The sequence below is a fragment of the Callorhinus ursinus genome, unplaced genomic scaffold, assembly GCF_003265705.2.
Source record: "Callorhinus ursinus isolate GAN/ISIS: 27379988/994484 unplaced genomic scaffold, GSC_fseal_2.0 scaffold8, whole genome shotgun sequence".
In the NCBI taxonomy this organism is placed as follows: Eukaryota; Metazoa; Chordata; class Mammalia; order Carnivora; family Otariidae; genus Callorhinus; species Callorhinus ursinus.
The window spans coordinates 2,716,566-2,737,879 of record NW_027397070.1 but is presented as its reverse complement, the minus strand read 5'-3'; the positions used below and the strand labels follow the sequence as shown (position 1 = coordinate 2,737,879).

The 21,314-nt window shown below is 46.0% G+C and overlaps 1 protein-coding gene and 1 long non-coding RNA gene across 3 annotated transcripts in view; one reads left to right on the top strand and one right to left on the bottom strand.

Annotated features, from left to right (window-relative positions):
- LOC141373233 (uncharacterized) overlaps window positions 1-4,419 on the bottom strand; it is a 121,068-nt gene extending 116,649 nt beyond the window's left edge. Inside the window, exon 1 of the long non-coding RNA XR_012378949.1 lies at window positions 4,269-4,419. This is a non-coding gene — a long non-coding RNA (uncharacterized lncRNA). The remainder of the gene's footprint in view (window positions 1-4,268) is intronic.
- Window positions 4,420-4,538: 119 nt separating this feature from the next.
- Window positions 4,539-7,821, top strand: LOC112822520 (chymase). Of its 2 annotated transcripts, XM_025870230.2 has the most exons (5): window positions 4,539-4,934; window positions 5,563-5,713; window positions 6,443-6,578; window positions 6,829-7,083; window positions 7,488-7,821. In XM_025870230.2, the coding sequence occupies exons 1-5, from the start codon at window positions 4,877-4,879 to the stop codon at window positions 7,629-7,631; spliced, it is 744 nt and encodes a 247-aa protein (XP_025726015.1). In that variant the 5' UTR covers window positions 4,539-4,876; the 3' UTR covers window positions 7,632-7,821. The 2 variants fall into 2 exon arrangements, with proteins under 2 accessions (XP_025726015.1, XP_025726016.1); XM_025870231.2 differs by lacking the exon at window positions 5,563-5,713 and having other exon boundaries at window positions 4,856-4,934.
- Window positions 7,822-21,314: the final 13,493 nt, after the last annotated feature.

Below are 21,314 nucleotides of genomic sequence, written 5' to 3'. Positions count from 1 at the left end.
AAAAGAAAAAAACAAGATAGCAGGAAGGGAAAAATGAAGGCGGGGAAATCAGAGGGGGAGACAAACCATGAGAGACTATGGACCCTGAGAAACAAACTGAGGGTTTTAGAGGGGAGGGGGTAGGGGGATGGGTTAGCCCAGTGATGGGTATTAAAGAGGGCACGTACTGCATGGAGCACTGGGTGTTATATGCAAACAATGAGTCATGGAACACTACCTCAAAAACTAATGATGTAATGAATGGTGACTAACATAACATAATAAAATCAAATTAAAAAAAAAACAACTTGGGGTCATCTTCCAGGACCTCTCCATTCATCATACTCTGTCCACTGAAAAAATCATGCTGAGCATAGTCATTCAAAAAAGAAGTAGCGTGTTAGGAATAGAGGTCAGGGTATACTAGACTAAATCAGCTTATATCCTTGCAAATTATTTTGTAGATACTGAATGTAAGCTAGTAGCAGTGAAGTTCAGAAAACCTTGTTTGGGGAGGTGGGTGGGGGAATGGGGTAACTGTGATGTGATGAGCACTGGGTGTTATACACAACTGATGAATTACTGAACTCTACATCTGAAACTAATAATGTACTATATGCTGGCTAATTAAATTTAAATTTAAAAACTTTTTTAAAAATTTTAAAAAAGAAAGAAAACCTTGGTTACTCGGGAACATCACCCACAGAAGGAGGCAAGCACAGAGAGCTCCAGCCTGCTTCAGGAAAATGCAGCCCATGCCGTAAAGGATGCACTACGTGTCTGCTCCATGGCACTGCTGTGTCAGTCAGATGCAAGATGGCACAAGCCGGGTCCAAAGAAGACATCCAAATGGCCAACAGACACATGAAAAAGTGCTCAATATCGCTCGGCATCAGGGAAATCCAAATCAAAACCTCAATGAGATACCACCTCACACCAGTCAGAATGGCTAAAATTAACAACTCAGGAAACGACAGATGTTGGCGGGGACGTGGAGAAAGGGGAACCCTCCTACACTGTTGGTGGGAATGCAAGCTGGTGCAGCCACTCTGGAAAACAGTATGGAGGTTCCTCAAAAGGTTGAAAATAGAGCTACCATACGATCCAGCAATTGCACTACTGGGTATTTACCACAAAGATACAAATGTAGGGATCCGAAGGGGTACGTGCATCCCAATGTTTAGAGCAGCAATGTCCACAATAGCCAAACTGTGGAAAGAGCCAAGATGTCCATCGACAGATGAATGGATAAAGAAGATGTGGTATATATACACAATGGAATATTATGCAGCCATCAAAAGGAATGAGATCTTGCCATTTGCAACAACATGGATGGAACTGGAGGGTGTTATGCTGAGTGAAATAAGTCAATCAGAGAAAGACATGTATCATATGACCTCACTGATATGAGGAATTCTTAATCTCAGGAAACGAACTGAGGGTTGCTGGAGTGGGGGTGGGGTGGGAGGGATGGGGTGGCTGGGTGATAGACATTGGGGAGGGTATGTGCTATGGTGAGCGCTGTGAATTGTGCAAGACTGTTGAATCACAGATCTGTACCTCTGAAACAAATAATGCAATATATGTTAAGGAAAAAAAAAAGAAGACAGCAGGAGGGAAAGAATGAAGGGGGGAAATCGGAGGGGGAGATGAACCATGAGAGACGATGGACTCTGAAAAACAAACTGAGGGTTCTAGAGGGGAGGGGGTGGGGGGATGGGTTAGCCTGGTGATGGGTATTAAAGAGGGCACGTTCTGCGTGGAGCACTGGGTATTATGCACAAACAATGAATCACGGAACACTACATCAAAAACTAATGATGATATGTATGGTGATTAACATGACAATAAAAAAATTTTAAGAAAAGAAAAAAAGGGCGCCTGGCTGGCTCAGATGGTTAAGCGTCTGCCTTCGGCTCAGGTCATGATCCCGGGGTCCTGGGATAGAGTCCCGCGTCGGGCTCCCTGCTCCTTGGGAGCCTGCTTCTCCCTCTGCTTCTCTCTCTCTCTCTCCTCCTCTGTCTCTCATGAATAAATAAATAAAATCTTTAAAAAAAAAAAAAAGATGGCACGAACCGGGACCATCAGCTGTCCGTCTCCACAGTAGTTCTTACAAGAGACTTCAACAGGCGTGAAAGTTGACAGCAGTTATATCCCTACATGGCAACTGAACGGTTAAAACCACTCAGTCACGTGCTCAATCAAGAAAGCCACAGCTATCACTCAAAGCACAAGGTTAAGAAACAGCCTGGCAGCTCAAAGTTCAAAGAATAAAATAAGACTTGGTACAAAGCAGACATGACTAGAGTCTGGTACATCTGCTTCATCTTAGCATGTTTAGGGCGGATTCAGAGGAAAAGATAAACAGCCTCCCTGAGGACATAGGCACCACTAACCTATCAAATGGTGACATGGCAGCGCAAGAGATAACACAAAGAGACAAAATCAATATTTCTTAAGGACCAACCCTGGGGCATTTTTCATTTCATACTCTATTTAATTCTCTGAAAGCCCTGTTTCACCTCATTCTTAATATTTTACAGAGGTCATACTAAGGCTGAGAACTTAAGGGACTCTGCTAAGGTCGGACAGATCATTAAGTGGCAGAAGCAGGATTCAAGCCCTCCCGTCAAACTGCAAGCCGGCTGCATGCCTTGAATGTCAAAGTGAACCACGGCACAGATGATAAATGTCTCAGGAACTCAGAGAAGGGATGATCCCTTGGTCAGCCTCATCGTGGCCAAGGAACGCCGCCGTCATTAAATGCCAGTGTTTTTATATCAGGCCCAACCCTTTCCTTTCCACCAACTGTGAATCTTAAACAAGACTGTCCAACCTCTGTTTATTATTTTCAGCAATGGGGAAATCACTTAACTCCCCTCCTCGCACATTCATGTTGTAACAACAGATTATTAGTGAATTCTTCCTTATACAGAGTCAGTATCTCCCTCAGATGCTGTGAAATCAGATGTGGAGGCCATGTAGCCAGAAACAATGTTGAACTACCCCGCAGGATTCTTCAACAAAGGCCTCACAGCCCATGGGCTTGGCCCAGACCCTATATACAGGCAGCAGCAGACATCTGAACCATAACTAATTTTTCCCCCAAAATCAGACCCCTCGGCCACTCACTCTCACTAGAAAAAGTAATTCCACATGGTGCCTACTCCCTCAGGTTGCACCTTCTAAATCAAACTGTAAACCTACCCATCTGATTGGCAGAGTCTAAGTCACAAGATTGGGGCCTAGATGCAAGAGAATTTGAGAAAGGAAGTTTACAGATTCCACCTTAGGAAAGCAAGAATTATGGTTGGGAATTCCCCTAATATAGGAAAAGTGTTCAAAAGACACTAAGGACCCACCACATACATGGCAAATGCCCACCACAGTCCATCACTTGGCTGCCCAACATGAACTTCTCCATAAGTAACCTTCCTAAAACGAAAGTGCCCTCATTGAACGGAATCCTCACTATCTCTTGTACAAAGGAAAATGAGGTTCGACTCTCCCCAGAAATGAAATAAGCCAGTCTCAGCACTTACTGCCTTCAGCTCCAAGTACAGGATCTCCAGGTAATACCCATTCCGCCTCTAATTTAGTCAGATCCCCAAACTGATATCCTATAAACCATGGACTAAAGCGAAGGTTCACCACCAACAGCATCCTATATATAAAATAGCAGAAGGAAGGCAGAGGACAGAGAAAAAGGAAATCGGTTCAAATATGCAAATACACACATGACGGAGCAAGGAAGAAAATATGGACAGAGAGTGCCCTCTTTATTTCTGAAATTGGCCCCTGACCAGAGCTGTACCTATTTCATTCTCCTGCCCTCCTCCAGTACAGGTGAAACAAAATTGAATGCTGGTGAACCTGAGCCTTAATGATGCCATGGAACTACCACCTTAGCCCTGGACTACCTACCTCTCAACTTCTCACACATGAGTGAAAACTAGAAATGCTTCCTTTGTTTACTCCTCTCATTTTGGGTCCGACTGGGGAAGGGCTACAGGACGGGACTCCATCTACAGCCCCATCAGTGGGGCTCCATTTCTCTGTTTCTCTGCAGTGGTAGAGCAGAGAGGGCCCTTGATTTGGAATCAGGAAAATCTATTTCTGAACCATAAGCCTCAATAGCCAATCCATAAAACTGAGCTAGTGATACCTACTTCACAGGGACGTTATGCAAATATATCTAAGAGTTGGGACAATAAATGATGCATAGGCTGTCTCAAAAAATGCGAATTCCAATCCCAATTGCACTTGTGATAATGTATGTAAAGTCCTACCGTAGGGTCTGTTCCCGTCTCACATCTACTCTCCGTGGATCTTCTGCCAATGAACATTCGGTTCAGAGGAAGCGAGAGATCCAGATCAATGGTTTTCAGACTGCAGGTAATCATCCTTTAAGTGGGGTGCTGTTCATATTTTAATATGGAGTGGAACGGAATGGAATAGAAACTGAAAGTACTGCACGTGAGCAGGATAAATATTGTTTCCTGAAACTTCTGATTCAGTTGTACGTGTGCATGTTTGTGCTCGTGTATTCACGCACACGTCTATGTGCATTGGGTCCTTCTGCAAAACACATTTCCTGCTGTGGGCCATAAAAGTACATATGTTTCTGGATGCTCCGCATAAGGACTCTCCCAACCCATGTTTCTGAAGAGGCTTTAACAAACTGCCCTAGCTGGGAAAGACAGGGTCCCTCCACCCCCACTCCCCAGATAAGCCACCACGGTTGAAAGCTCAGACTGCTGGCTGAGGATGGGAGAAGAAACCATGACCACACAGTTCCCGTGGTGACCAGCCCAGCCCTTCGCTCGTTGCTGGCGTTATAAAAACCCAAGACCGGAAAATAGCAGCAGCATCTGCCTGGGGCAGCCTCTCTGAGAAGATGCATCATCTGCCTCTCACCCTGCTACTCCTTCTCCTATGCTGCAGAGCTGAAGCTGGTGAGTCTTGCGGTCCTTCCCTCTGGAAGCGACAGGATCAGCCCCAAAACAAAGTTTAGTCTGAATATAGCTGACTCTTAAACAAGGTCTCAGGATCTCTCTGCAGGAGTCCAGAGTGAAGTTCCACTTGGGATACGCCCACCCAGTCTCTGCAGCCTATGGTAGTTCCCCAGGGGACAAGGAACCCCATTGAGCAGGGAAAGCCCAGAACAGGTGGGAGGAAGAGGGGCATCTTCTCGTGCTATAATGTGAGATACTGCGTAGAAGGTCCTATGTTCTCTTCACCCTCTGAGCTTCGGGGCTACATTTTACCGTGTGATGTGGCCATTCTGTGATGCTGCTCACGACCGGTGGAGAAGGTCAAGCCAGGAACCCGGAGAGCCTGCCCTGCATGGTCACAGAGGAGCATTAAGGCACGGGCGGTGTGGGAGCGGTGGAAATCCGAGGTGAAAAATGCCTGAATGGCATCTGCGGCCAGATTGGCTGTTATACCTGGAAGAAGGAATGAGAATTTATATGGGAGGTTGTGGGTGGGGAGACCAGATACCAGAGCCTCCTGAGGGGGAAGACGGGCGGAGTACAGCCTACGCATTCTCCGTGTTCAGGCCCTGGGGGCTCTCTGTTCCAGGGGAGATCATCGGGGGCACAGAGTGCAAGCCACACTCCCGCCCTTACATGGCCCACTTGGAAATCATCACTCCCCAGAACCATCTGATGTCTTGTGGCGGTTTCCTGATAAGACGGAACTTCGTGCTGACAGCTGCTCACTGTGCAGGAAGGTGACACAACAGGGTCCGGTTTACGTCTGGAAAGGAGATAGGCAGCCAGCATAGCAGCCAGGGACACACGCTTGGGTGGCCTGAGGAGGGGTCCCGGGCCTGGGAGAGGCAAGACTTGAATTTAAGGAAACTGGGCCCATAATTGATGGATGCCCTGATCTTCAACCACTGTGAGCTCAGCAACCCTACAGAGGAAAAAGGAGGCCCTATCCAAGTGTACTTCCTCTAAAAGTAGCTCCCCTCTCCCCGACCCCCACCTATGACATATGTGACTTTCAGGGGCCCACCCAGTTTTCCAGGCCGCTTCCTCTCTGCCCTTTCCAAGAACACTGGCCTTTAGTCCTCAGGGATTTCACCCATCCTTTCCATGGGAGGCAGAGAACAGGGTCTACCAGGGACTCCACCACGTCCCCCTTTCCTCTGGTATCTCTTGCTCTGGAGGGCTGGCCCTCATATAGGGCTCCCTGAATTAGTAAGAGCTAACCCTGTCCCGTGGGTCCTCCGTGGCCGGCCCAGTCCCCCGCAATTCCCAAGAGTCCTGGAAATTGTCCCTGTTCCCTGAGTGAAACCTGAACCCCCCAAATGCCACAAGTGGCCCAGGAAAAGGGAGGTGGGGAGAGTCCAGTAACCCCCGTGATAGACTCCAGTTCCCTTTCCTCAGAGTGGGCACATCCCAGGAGAAACAGACCATCACTGTCGCTCCTTGTCTTTCCTTCTCCCTCACCACAGGTTCATAATGGTCACCCTCGGAGCCCATAACATACGAAAGAAAGAAGACACGTGGCAGAAGCTTGAGGTCATAAAACAATTCCCTCACCCAAAATACAATGAATTTACTATTCTCCATGACATCATGCTACTGAAGGTGATAACTTCTTTTTCCCCCTTCTCCACTTCCTGTTCTCTTAGTTTTCTCCTTCAGGTCCCCATTGCCCTGAAATTTCCCCAACCTGCCTCTGGACTCCAACCCCACCAAGTCACCCCACTGGGTGTAGTTCTAATGTGAAACTGTTTGCCCTGTCCTCCCCTGATTTCCTCCAAGGGAAATTTCCACCCAAAGTGGTGATACCCCGTCACCCCTTTCTAGTACTGACAGCACTTCATGCCCTTCATAGTTGAAGGAGAAAGCCAACCTGACCCTGGCCGTGGGGACACTCCCCCTCCCACCCCAGTTCAACTTCATCCCACCCGGGAGAATGTGCCAGGTGGCTGGCTGGGGAAGAAGACAAGTGAATGGATCAGGCTCTGACACTCTGCAAGAGGTGAAGCTGAGGCTCATGGATCCCCAGGCCTGTAGACACTACCTAGATTTTGACCACAACCTCCAGCTGTGTGTTGGCAATCCCAGGAAGACAAAAACTGCATTTAAGGTGACCCTCCGACATGGGTTCTTTTCCACAAATCACTGTTTGGGGTCTAGAACGTCTCCTGGAAGGAGATGGGGTGGGAAGACTGTCAGCCGGCAGCAGGGTTTCAGATCACAGGCCTAAGGAACTGGAATTGCCCCTCTGCAGATCTATCCCCGTCTCCCCGCCATGCAGTCTCTGACCATCCCTCCCAGGCTGCTGCCCAGCGCACATAGGGTAGCAAGAAGGAAAGGGAAAGGGGCAGCATACCGAGATATATAACCCCATGAGAAGCCAGGGCTGCTGGGTCTGACCAGAGGTCTCTCTGTGACTCAGAACTGGGACCCACAGGCGGGAGTGGATGACTTCCCTGCTCACCTTCTGTGCTCACTCTCTCTCTCTATACCCTCTTTCTCTCTGTCCCACAGGGAGATTCAGGGGGCCCTCTTCTGTGTGCTGGGGTGGCCCAGGGTATTGTCTCCTATGGACAGGAGAATGCAAAGCCCCCTGCTGTCTTCACCCGAATCTCCCACTACCGGCCCTGGATCAATGAGGTCCTGAAGGAGAATTAAGCCTGGACGGAGCCTGGGCCAGCCCAAGGGGAAATCTGGAACCAGACCTGAGCAGGCTCTCTGTGCCACTTACTCCAGAGCTGCCTCTGGTCTCTGCTGAGGCCCCGCCACATCCCTCAGACCCAAGAATCCTCCTCCAGGTCACAGTGTCCTCAGTAAACCTCAATAAAGACCCAGCTTCCAGACTTGAGGGTATGTCCTCTCTCTGATTTTCCCTTCTCCTGGCACAGAGCAATCAGCCCCAGCCTAAGCAGCCTACAAGCTTTGGAAGGAGTCGGGACATGGGAGGGGGGTGAGTATGAGAGACAGAGAGGAAATAATGAAGAAAAATTAGGGAAAAAAAGAAGAGAGAGGGAGGGGCGCCTGGGTGGCTCAGTCGGTTGGGCGTCTGCCTTCGGCTCGGGTCGTGATCCCAGGGTCCTGGGATCGAGCCCTGCTTCGGGCTCCCTGCTCCGCAGGAAGCCTGCTTCTCCCTCTCCCACTCCCCCTACTTGTGTTCCCTCTCTTGCTGTGTCTCCCTCTGTCAAATAAATAAATAAAATCTTTAAAAAAAAAAAAAAAAAAGGAGAGGGAATCCCTGGAGAGGCAGGATCGGTATTTCCGACTTAAACAAGATGTTACACCAGATCCTTGCTATAATCATCTACTCTATACCAATTCGGATTTATCTCTAGTAATATTCAGAATCACTAAGAACAGTGTGAATCACAAGCAAAGATGTCAGATGTTTAGAGCATCCCTGACCTTTCCCCACTAGGTGCCAGGAGTAGCACCCTTCCCCACTAAGTTTTGCCAACCAGAAGTTTCACAGGGCATTGCCAAGTGGTCCCCAAGGGGGCAGGGGAGCAGGAATCATCCTCAGTGAGAACCACTGGTTTAAATATTCGATCTAGGGAAGGCAGTTGGTGCCACATAGGGCCCTCCTCACAGTCCACCTCGATAAGAGAAGACCTACCATCTGTGGAACTTCCAGTCAGAGATGCAAAGAAGATTGTCTTTCGCTCCCTGCTACAAAACAGAGAGCTGGAGCAGGTAAAAGGAGGGATAGCATCCCAAGTTCTGTGTGAGCAACACCCAGCCACAAGGGCTTCATCAAAACCAGTAGGAAGTCAAAAGCCTAGAGTCTATCCAGCACAAGGTCTTGCCATTTGAGGGACTGGCTGGAGGAAAGAAGCCAGGGCAAGAGAACAGGGACAGGTACAATGGGGGCCTGAGGCTGATAGCTCTCCTGGTTTCTGAGGGCAGAGTGAGTCTCCGCCCCAAGGAAACTCTTTCTAGCAATTCGTCTTGAAGAAGTAATCAGAGATAATGTCTTACACAAAGATTCGTGAATGAAGATTTTAATCTCAGCATCGTTAATAATTGAAAAATTGGAATCCCGGCCGCAGAGCCAAGTTTAGATGGTAAATTCACAAGATTGGATATTTAGAATTCATTAAAAATTTGTTTTCAAAAACTTTCAATCATGTGGGAAAATTCAAAACTTCAGTGTAATGTAATGCAGGATTTGTTTTTCCTGGGAAGACCCTGGACTTTTCCTCTTCTCACTGTAAAATATCCCTTGACTGAACATCCCTCCACCAGGCCACAAGAGATTAAGAAGAAGCTAACAGATCTCCGCCCAGATTATGCGATTTGTGACTGGGGCCACTATTTAGTGAGTCTATGTTTTGTTTGTTTGTCTGTTTAAGATTTATTTATTTGAGAGAGAGAGAGAGAGGGAGAATGAGTGGGGGAGGGGCAGAGGGAGAGGGAGAGAGAGAACCTCAAGCAGACTCTCCACTGAGTGTGGACCCAACGTAGGACTCAATCCCAGGACCCTGAGATCATGACCTGAGCCCAAACCAAGAGTCGGACGTTTAACTGGCTGAGCCACCCAGGTGCCCCTACTGAGTGTTTGTTTTTGATTAAATGATGAAAGGATTCTGTCCTTACTCAACCTTTCAGTACTTTCAATTTATTTGGTTAGTTTAAGTGTTTGGAGTTTTGTGTTTTTGTTTCTGTTACGTGGCTTTAGGGCCAGGAAACACCATGGCTCCCCAGAAGAGGAATTGGCTGCTTTACTTCGAGTTCATTTCCTCATCAATTAGGATGAGGGTAGGGTAGCCAGGAAGCTGAGATTTTTGCTAGTTTTCGTGATGGTTTTCCTGATGACAATCTTCTCTGGTTTTTGTCTCACACATGAGCTTACCTGTGTTGGGCTTGCAGGCTCTGAAAAGTGCAGCATGACCAACTGCAAGTTTTCCACTACCAGCCCCACCTCTGGGCCATGAAACAGTTACATCAACGTGTTCTTTGAGCCTTTATCGTCAAAGGGTCTGTCTGTCAGGTCCCAGCAGGGACAGATGGCACAATCACGCAGGGTAATTTAGGAAAAGTCCAATGGAGGATCTTTGTGCAAAAGGAACAGGAAACCAATAGGGAGTGGTCATGCATCCCAGAGCTGGCAACAGTGTGAGGCCACCACTGTCCCTTTGGCATGAAGGGGGCTGGGTAAGGAACGGTTACTGGAACACAGAAGGAGAGCTGAAGCTCCACCTCCACTAGCTCGAGCTGTAGCTGCGGGACAGGAGCTGCAGACTGTGGAAGGACCCTAATAGACACGAGTATCTGATCTTGGGACATCAAGTGACTGTGATCACACCAACTGAATTAAAAGCCCTGGTTCCCAGGCATAGACTGGGGGACTTGCTTCCACCAGAACGGAGGATATAGTAAGGGTTCCACTAAATCTAAAGTTATGGCTGCCAACTGTCATGTCAAGCCTGTCTTGATCGTGAGTGAATCCCTAGGCAACAGTGAACTTACCCCACTGACATGGATAACTCACCCTTATTATTATACAAAGATAGAGTTGTTGCCACATAATAAGGGCAGGGAGGAGTATGAGGCACTCCTTGGGGCTTCTATGCCCAGTGACAATGGAAACATGTAGCTGTAGCAGCTCTACCCTAAAAAAAAAAGCCCAGGAACCTCAGAGATAAAGGTCTGGGTTACCCTAGTGGGTAAACAATTTAAACCAACAGAAGAGCTGGCCATGGAGTGGAGCAGGGCGGGGGATGGGGGATAGGTGACAGAGGAGGTAGACAACTACTCATGATGACCCTAGGACCAGCTGCCACTGAAGGGACTGTAGCCTGTCCTTACAAAGTGATTAACATTTGAGTCAGTGGACTTTGTGAGGCGCCTGGGTGGCTTAGTGAGTTAAGCATCTGACTCCTGGTTTCCCCTCAGGTCATGCTCTCAGGGTCCTGGGATCGAGCCCTGCCTTGGGCTCCCTGCTCAGGGCAGAGTCTATTTATCTCTCTGCTCCTCCCCCCTGCTCGTGCTCTCTCTCTCTCTCTCTCTCTCAAATAAATAAATAAAACCTTTTTTAAAAAATCTTTTAGGGGCACCTGGGTGGCTCAGTCGTTAAGCATCTGCTTTCAGCTCATGACCTGCTTGCAGGTCATGATCCTGGAGTCCTGGGATCGAGTCCCGCATGGGGCTCCCTGCTCAGCGCGGAGTCTGCTTCTCCCTCTGACCCTCCCCCCTCTCATGCTCTCTCTCTGTCTCATTCTCTCTCTCTCTCAAATAAATAAATAAAATCTTTTTTAAAAAATCTTTTAAATTAGTAGACTCTAAGTAAACCTCCATAATGCAGGGGGGCTTCATCCCATCAGGTGAAGGCTTTACGAGCAAAGACAGGTTCCCAACGAAGGAATTCTCAAGATGGCAACAGAGAAAACCTGTCTGTTTCTAGACGGCTGCCCTGAGGAATTCAGATTCAAGACTGCAACATCAACTTTTACCTGAATTTCCAGCCTGCTGGCATGACCTACAGATTTCAAACTTGCCAGCTCCCACGGTGGTGGGAGACAGTACCTTAAAATAATGTCTCCTATATGCGGCACCTGGGTGGTGCAGTCAGTTAAGTGTGGGACTCTTGGTTTCTGCTCAGGTTGTGATCTCGGAGCCATGGTGTCAAGACCCACATGTAGCTCCATGCTCAGCGCAGAATCTGCTTGGGATTCTCTGTCTCCCTCTCCCTCTACCCCTCCCACTCACTCTCTTTCTCTCTCTCTCTCTCTCTCTCTCTCTAAAATAAATAAATAAAATCTTTTTTTAAATAATATCTCTTATAGATAGTTACCAAATGTATATATATATATGTACTTTTTATATAAATTGAAATGACCACTCCCTTGAAGAATCAATGCGAAGGTGAGATGAACTCAATGTGGGGCAGGAGGGGACCCGAATTGACACTGTCCCTACTCCATCACTGCTCACTGAAGGGTGCTTCCACAGAAGGCTTCTCACTCTGGTCATCCACAGCTCTTTCCCTAAAAGCTTTCTCTGGAGTAAGAGCATGCTCAGCCAGGGCACACAGCAGACGAGAAGCGGCCCCTCAAGTGGCCTCACCCCATAAGGGATGGAAATTGGTGGGTAATTAACCCAGTGTCATCACTCTGCTGGTGAGACAACTCCGAGGCACTGTCTTACACCATCTCCCAAAAGTCCCAGGTGACATGAAGCTCTGGGTGTCCACAGCGCTGATCTGCTCAGTAACACACCCTGTATTTTCTTTCCCTCATTCCTTCCCTACTCTACTTCTACTCTCTACTCCCCTGTTGACGCTTCCAGGAGTCACATCACAAATAAATTCCTTGCACTCAAATCTTTGTATCAGGGTCTGTTCTGGGAAAACCCAGACTAAAATACTCCCAGCAACCAAGATTTATTAAATCTCTTGTAGTTAGTACAATGTGATGTTGAGGCAAAGACAATCAATTAAAGCAACAAAACAGAATAGACTCTAGAAAGAGACACATGCACCTATGGACTATGACAAAAGAACAACCGCAGGACAGTGGGAAAAGACAGTCCTTTCAGTACGTACTGCTGGGCCAAGTGAATATCCACGGGAAAATGAAATTTGACCTCATCTCACAAACCCAGAAAAGTCTATTCCAGGCGGTCCACACATGACAGGTAAAACAATACAACTTCTAGACAATGTGACAAGAGAGTACCTTTTTACCTTGGGGTTTGGAACGATTTCTTCAAGGCACGCAAAAACCACTAACTTAGAAGTAAGTTTCTCCACCTTGCACTACTAACATTATGAACTGGATACATTTTTGTTATGGGGGCTGCCCTGGCCTCCCACTAGATGTCACTACCACTGCCAAAACTATCCCAGTTATGACAACCAAAAATGTCTCCAAGGCACAGTCAGATGTCCCCTGGGGGTACAGTTGCCAGATTTAGGGGGCAAAAACAGAACACCCAGTTAAACTTGAATCTCAGATCAACAACAGCAAAATAGTATGTGTCCCAAATATTATCTGAGAAATACTTATATTAAATTTGTTTCATTGTTTATCTGATATTCAGATTTAACTAGATGTCCTGTATTTTATCTGAAAATTACCTCCAGTTAAGAACTACTGTCTCAAAGGAAAAGTGATATGATATATTGGATGACAAGAAGAACCTCTGTTTATCAAAAGACACCTTTAAGAGAATGAAAAAGCAAACCTCGAGTAGAGGAAAATCCTTGTATCCCATATGCAGAACTTATAAGTAATACCTGTCGAGCAATAAGAAAAAAATCAGACCATCCAATAGAAACACAGACAAAAGACTTGAATAAGAAATTCACAAAACAAGATATCCAAATGGCCAATAAACATTATGAAAGGCACCCAACCTCATTTGCTGTCAGGAAAATACAAATTAAAACCACAATGCAATACCACTACACACTCACCAGAATGGCTACAAATAAGGACTGATAATATCAGTACTGCCAAGGAGGGCAACAGGAACACTCCTACAGGGCTGGAGTTCGTGTAAACAGACTCAACCACTTCGATAGCATCCGATGAGAAACAAAACATGCACATCCTCTGACCTATCAATTCCACTTCTAGGAATATAGCCAAAAGAAAGACCTGCATCATAAAGCATGAACAAGAATGCTTATAATGACAGGATACTTAGGAACAATCCAAAAGTCCATCCACAGTAGAATGAATAAATACCACTGCTGTATGATACAAGTACATGGGATACACCCCACAATAAAACATAACTGCTGTTACATCCAATAACATGGATGAACTTCACAAGCATATTATTGAGAAGGAGACAAAAAACAAGACTCAAAAGACCTATTTGTGTTAGTCCATTTCAGAAACTAACAAAACCAATGTATGTGTTCAAAGTCAAGGTAGCAGTTACCTTTGCTGAGGATGGAGAAGGCAGGATTTAGGACAAGGCACGTGGTTGGGGAATGAGGGCCTTCTGGAGAGCTGGTAATGTTCGGTTCCTGAGTGGGGGAGCAGTTATAGGAATATGCACACTCCATGATAACTCACTGAGTGATATTCGTGTTACGCATAGCAATTAAAAGTTTGGATTTTGTTGTTGTTGTTGTTGTTAAGTAGCTCTCAGTTCCTCTCAGTGTTTTGGTAACCTTATTTCTAGTTGATATCTAACTCTTGCCATCCAGTGTCCTCTCTTTTTCCTCACTCAGCCAATTTGACCATATTTTTCTTAAAAATTTATTTATTTATTTGAGAGAGAGCACGAGCGGGAGGGGCAGAGGGAGAGGGAGAGAATCTCAAGCAGACTCCACGCTGAGCATGGAGCCCACACGGGACTCAATCCCACAACCCTGAGCCCACTCACAACCTGAGCCGAAACCAAGAGTCAGGTGCCCAACCAACTGCACCACCCAGGCGCCCCTGACCTGGGCATATTTTTACCTGTAGCAGCCTCTTTGACTATGCTGGTTAATCACCAATGAGGATATTTTTTTAATGCCTGGAAGCATCAATCCAGACATTTCCTTTCTTAATTTACAGGGTTGCTGCCTTTTAATATTTTACCTTTCAATTTTTCATTAATTAATTTTCCTACTTTATCTCTGATCTTCCTTCTCCCCCCAGGATGCTGGATTTAATTGGGCATAAACACTATTAGTAAAGGAAGTGCAGCTCACACCTGGCCTGGTCTATACTGCAGCTTAGTTCCAAACCCGAGGTAAAAACATCAGCTCCAATTCCACTCTAACGAAGCATGGTCCATCCCTTCCTCAAGCGGCACAGTTCTCATTAAAGTAACAGATGCTCTAACCTCTCTCTTTACTCTTCGGACTGGTCAGGTGACCCACAGTGGAGAGAGCTCTGCTGTTTTAGATTCATGTTTCATCCCTTTTTTTTTTAAGATTTTATTTAGGGGCGCCTGGGTGGCTCAGTCATTAAGCGTCTGCCTGTGGCTCAGGTCATGATCCCAGGGTCCTGGGATTGAGCCCCGCGTCAGGCTCCCTACTCAGTGGAGAGCCTGCTTCTCCCTCTCCCACTCCCGCTGCTTGTGTTCCCTCTCTCACTGTGTCTCTCTGTCAAATAAATAAAATCTTTATTTTTATTTATTTATTTTTTTAATAAATTCCTCACATACTGGGCCACTTCACCCTCAGCTGCCTACCCACCTCCTGCTTTTTCTCTGGAATTCTGTCCCATAGATCATCTTCCCATGAAGTCCCTGCTGATCAGACAAGACTTTGTTAAGTTCTTCATACTCCACTAAGAGTTGCAAATCTCCTGTTTAGTAATCTGTGATCCAGCAATGAAATAGGGGGACGTTCTGTCCCCTGACTTGACGTGGCTTTTCCCACCTGTATCTGTTTGCTTCACTGTTGGCCACAGGGGAAACGAACCCAGGAAAAGCCCCCGATGGCCGTTTTACAGCCCAGAACAAGAACGCTGACAACTGTCTGCAGATGGTGGCTCTCCCTTTGAGAAGCTAGGAAATGGAATTTCTGGGCTAGTGAGGCCTCTGGTGGTGCAAGAAGAGCTGTTGTTCATGCTGAACATTTCCCTTCAGCCTAACAAAAAGGCTGATTTCTGTGGGTGTGTCTCTCTCTGTCTCTCTCTGTCTCTCTCTCTCTCTCTCTCTCTCTCTCTCTCTCTCTCACACACACACACACACACACACACACACACACACACACCAGCACTGGCAGAGCCCATAGGAGGGCAATCCTTAGCTCATTTCACTTCTCACTCGCTGCTCTGGAAATTAGACTCAGAGAGATCTCAGGGGCCCTTGGTCTTCCCAGTAGGTCCAGACCAAGAGCAGGAGATGGGGCTGATGCTGGAGGTGAGACGGTATTGGGTCCTGAGTAAGGCTCCACTGGGAACAGACGTCTGGGTAGAGGTCTGACTGAAGATGGTGGCATCTAGAGCTCTGCATGGGGAGCAGAGAAGAGAGAAGATGGAGCCCCCAGAGAAAAGCGGCATTTCCACAGAGGGTGAGCCTCCAGGAACACTGCTTTTTGTCACCACAAAATCTGGGGTCAGAGGAGACTATCTTTAAAGGGAGGAAGAGGGTTCTAGGATCCTTAATCTGCTGTGTCTCCAGTATCAAGATCTTGGTTGGATGGTTGGTTGGTTGGTTCTGCCATATTTTAATAAGAAACTATGTGAGATGATGATGTGAATTGCATTTAGCAAGTAACATCCCAGAGTCTGAGAGAAGTTGCAAAAATCTGCCCAAACAAAATGAAGCAGGGGACATTCACACAGTTAGAGGTGGCAGAGGGGAAGGGCAGAGGTGCCTGTCACCAGCAAACCCCCCGTCCTGTGCCCAAGCTGAGGGGAGCAGCCAGGACACCACCCTAAGTCTTGGTTTCCCATCATGCCCTGTGGTGATGGCTTCACCACCCAAAGGGACCATGCTCAGCTCCTTTTGCTGTTTCAGGAAGCAGCTGTGGGGGAAACAGTCCCATTTCAATGAATGAGATCCTTGTGATTGCTAAAGACTCAGAAGAGACCGTTGTCTCCCTGAAGGGCAAACCAGCTGCATTTGCCCCAACACCCAGATGCAGACAGAAATTTCTCATGTCTTGTTGTCTGGCTCAGATTTCAATGTTTTAGCTGCTCAAGTGTCAGATGGACTGTGAGAGCTGCAGACAGTTTAACTTAACTAGTTCAGTTAAGGAGAGGCTAAGAAGGAAGGAGAAGTCAACCCACTCATCACCAGGACTCAGAAAAAGAAAGACTTTATGGAGTTTGAGGGGAGTTTGAGGACACTCAGACAGGACCTGCTCCCCATCAGCCTCCGGGAGAGAAGAGGTGGTTGCTGGGAGCTAGCACTGTCCCTATGTATATCCCCTCCCACGCAGGGCACAAAGGTGTGGAAGGAACTCCTGCCTCACCTCCATGAGGATATTGATGAAACTCCACCCTTCCTGAATCCATGGTGCATCTGATTTAGCAGAACCTCCTCTGCCCAGTCCCCAGCTCACTGTAAGAAAAAACAAAGCCAGGAGAGAAAGAAGGGGTTGTCAATAACTAGGGTGTGGTTGAAGAGGGGAGGAGTCCCTTGATACCTCAGCGACCTGGCTGGGGTTCCACACTGAAGGACGGTGAGCAGGGCCCCCCGCCAACCCTGGTCCAGCAGGAGACACATGTCCCAGGCCTAGCCAGTGAGAACACTCCATACCTGACCACAGTGGTTGGTTTGGAGATGGACACACAAACCAAATCAGTCCAATGAGAGTCAATTCTGAGATTTTTTTTTTTCTAAAGGCTTTATTTATTTGAGAGAGACACAGAGATAGCAACAGAGAGAATGAGCAGGGAGCAGAGGGAGAAGCAGCCTCCCTGACCCCGCGGAGCAGGGAGCCCGACGCGGGGCTCGATCCCATGACCTGAACCGAAGGCAGATGCTTAACTGACTGAGCCACCCAGGCGCCGCCAATTCTGAGATTTTTGCTGGGATTAGGAGCCAAGAAGCCATCCTTGCCATAAAAGGGATAAATCTTCCTGAAAATAAAGCCAAATTACAATGGAGAAGAGCCTGGAATAGCCCGGAAAGTAGGAGATTCACTTGCAAGAACAAAGTTTTGTTGAAAGAAGAAATTATTTAGGTGTTCCAACAAATCGGATCTTGGAAGATTGACCAAAGAATTTGTTCTATAAATCGAAGAATAGAAAGGAAACAGGATATGACGTCAGAACAGTTGCCCATCACACAGGTTTTCCTGGGTGTGGGGAAGGAGCTCAGAGAGATTTGGCAAGGTCAAAACTAGATTATAAATGTCGCATGGCTTCTCTGAGAAGAAACTCAGCTAGAGGGGCAGAGAGAGATCCCGGACCCAGAGAGGTAGAGGATACATCTGAAATCAGCAGGATTGTGCCCCAATCCCCAAGCATAGCTGACAGACTACGAGCCTCTCAGAGAAGTCCTAATTATAGCACAGAGCTTGTGGTGCTTCTAAAATAGGTCCACAAATTCTTCGACACCCCTCCTTTCAAAAGTTGGAGCCAAATTCCCCTCCACCTGGACTTGGTGACTCACTTCTAACAAATAGATCATGGTCAAAGCAACTGTACGGAACCTCCAAGTCTAGGTGGGTCATTAAGGGCATTGAGGCTTCAATCTTACTCCCTTAGATCACTAGCTCCAGGGAAGCCAGCTGCCATGTCGTAAGGACACTCTAACAGCCCTATGGAGACATCTGCGTGGCAAGAAATTGAGGTTTTCTATCAAGAGCCAGCAAGAAATGAAAGCCTCCTGCCAAGGGCCAAGTGAGTAAGCCACCTTGGGAAAGGATCCTCCATGTCTTCAGATGATTGCAGCCCTGACCCTTATCTTGGCCATAACCTCTTGAGAGACCCTGAGCCAGAACCACCTAGCTAAGCAGCTGCCAGATTCTTAACCCACAGAAACTGTATGAGATAATAAATATTATTGTTGTTGTTTCAAACCACTAATTATTTTTTTTAATTTTATTTTTTTAAGTCATATCTCCACCCAACATGGACTCAAACTTACAAGCCCAAGAGATCAAGAGTCGCACACTCTACCAACCGAGCCAGCCAGGCACCCCTCAAACCACTAAGTTTTGAGATAATTTGTTAACAGCAGTATATAACTAATCGTGCTAGACTGCAGCGAGATGCTTGGGCAGTAATGATTATGGCAAATAACCAAGAGATGAGCCTAAGGGGAGACTTACACCAAGCCCTGTACATTCCATGCTGTTGGCCAGAAGACAAGCTGAGAGTTCCTCACTCTCCTAGGAGACACTCCAGACCATGGGTATCATAGGTAGAAGATATGACACCCAGAAGCTTGGGAGTTCGTATCCAAACACCATGCCCAGAGGCCTGGCCTAACCAGCCGTGTCTCAGCCTATTGGGAAACGCAACATGCAAAGGCGGAATGAGAAGAGATTCTTCCGCACAGGATGGCAGTGCCTGGACCAAAGATCTCCTACGCCCAGGTGTCCAGCGGGGAGAGGGAAGGGAGAAGACAGATGAGGTACTCTGAAAGACTGAGAATTTACTCACAGAAAACTGAGTGAACTGAGAACTTTTAAACTAGAAATGAGAAAGTTACTTTGGTTGGTTGAGTTTAAGTTTATTCCACTGCCAAAGAGACGCGTTCATGAGCAAGTTGTGTTCAACTATAAGTAATAAAGTTCTAGGGCGTCTGGGTGGCGCAGTTGGTTAAGTGTCTGACTCCAGCTCAGATCATGATCTCAGGGTCCTGGGATCGAGCCTGCATCAGCCCCAAGTCAGTGGCAGGCTCTGCACTCAGCAGGGAGTCTACTTCTCCCTCTCCCTCTGCTCCTCCCCCTGCTATGCTCATGCTCACTCGTGCTCTCTCTCTCTTTCTCCCCCACCTCAAATAAATAAACAAAATCTTTTTTAAAAATTAAAATTAAAAAAAGGTTCTGTTTCCGCACATCTGAGATGGACTATAAATTTTCAAACCACTACATATTCTTATTTATTTCAGACAAAGAAAAACAAAACAAATGCCCACGTACCCACTACCTCACCTAAGAAATAAGAAGTCAGTCTCCCCAGTACTCCTCCTGGACTGCTTTTCTGCTCACCCCCACAGGTAAATGCTATCCTGAGGTTTTTGGGTTTTTTTTTTTTTTTTTTTTTTTCACCCCCATTCATTTCTTTTTTCTTTAACTGCAAATCTGTCTCCTCAATAAAAAGTGCATTATTTTGCCTATATTTAATCTTAAAATAAATAGTACCATATTGCAATTACTTTCCTTCAAGTTCTTTTTCGTCTTAACATTATAGTTGTGAGATTCACCCATGGTGAAATTTGTAATTCCAGTGCATCTAGTTAATTCAATTTCTTAGTCTGTTTAAATGTACTATGGATACTGATTATTCCTCTTATCTTATTTTGAGCTTTCCAGTTTTGTCTAAACTTTCTTTTTTTATTATTTCTTGATAACTTTTTTTGAATTGATTCGATTATTGTTTCTACTGACTTGGAAGTGCACCTTTTATTTCTGATATGTAATAGTACATTTTTCAAATGTTTATGTCACAAAGTTTAATATTATTCAGCATTGTTATCCTTCCCCAGCAACTCAGCTCCAGCTGCATTATTGCTGACTCAGATTTTAGTTCTGCTTCAATTTTTACCCACAAATCAAATAGTATTGTGGTGCTTTATTTGGCCAATATTTGTTTATATTTACCCATTTGTTTACCAACTTTTGGACCATTATTCTCTTGCATCTCACACCTTCCTTTTGAAATCAGTCTCTTTTTTCCTGACAAAATTTGTAAGTCTGATGATAGTAAATGCTCTCTTTTTTGTCTTGTCTAAATCTACCCTTGGTTTACCTTCCCTCTTGAATGCCAGTTTGTAAACAGTTCTAGAATGGCAAAATTATTTTCTCTTCACGTTTGAAGGTTTTATTGTATTACTCCACTGGCTTATATTGTTGTAGTGAAGGTGTCTGTTGTCCATTTAACTATTATTTCTTTATAGATAATCTGTCTTTTACTTCTGCCCTCTTTTAATACCTCTTCTTTGTATTTGTTTTTATACTTTAAATATGGTGTGACTATGTATGGATTTCTTTTTATTTATTCTACTTGAGATTCATTTTGCTTATTGAATCTGAGTAGTCATATCTTTCATTAATTTGGAAAAGTAATCAGCTATTATCTCTATAAATATTTTCTGTGTCCCCTCCTCTGTCTCCTCTCTTCTGAGATTCCAAATAGAAGACTTCGAATCAGGGCAGCTGGCTGGCTCTGGTGGTTAAGGGTCTGCCTTCAGCTCAGGTCATGATCCCAGGGTCCTGGAACTGAGCCTGCCCCTCCTCCCCCTTCCTCAGGACATAGCCCACCAAGAGCTTTATGCAGGGGTCCCAGGAATCATCTGCTGTCATCCAAGCCTCTGGGTTACTGAGACTTAAACCAACCACAAGGTAACCTCAAAAACCTTTGTTTTTGGTCTCTGAGGGTTTCCTTTATTTTCTAGTTCCCTTCACAATGCATTTAAATGGAGATGTGTAAACTTTACCCAGCATATCCAGGAAATTTGCAATGGGAGGGTGTTTTTTTTTTTTTTTAGGAGATATATGCCACCATAGTGTTCTTCCCACAAGTTTTTAAATCATTCAGTTTGCAATGTGTGGAACAGTTTGGAGAAGAGAAACACACAGAAGCAGGGAGACCTACTAGGAGACTACTGCAGAAATTTACACAAAAGAGGATAATAACTTAAAGAAGAGTGGTGGTAGCAGAGACAAACAGAAACAGATGGAGCTGGGAGATATTTAGTAAGTAAAATCAACAGGGTTTCAGACATCCAAAAAGAGATGTCTAGTAGAAAGTTTTAATAGGGGTTAGGAGGCCA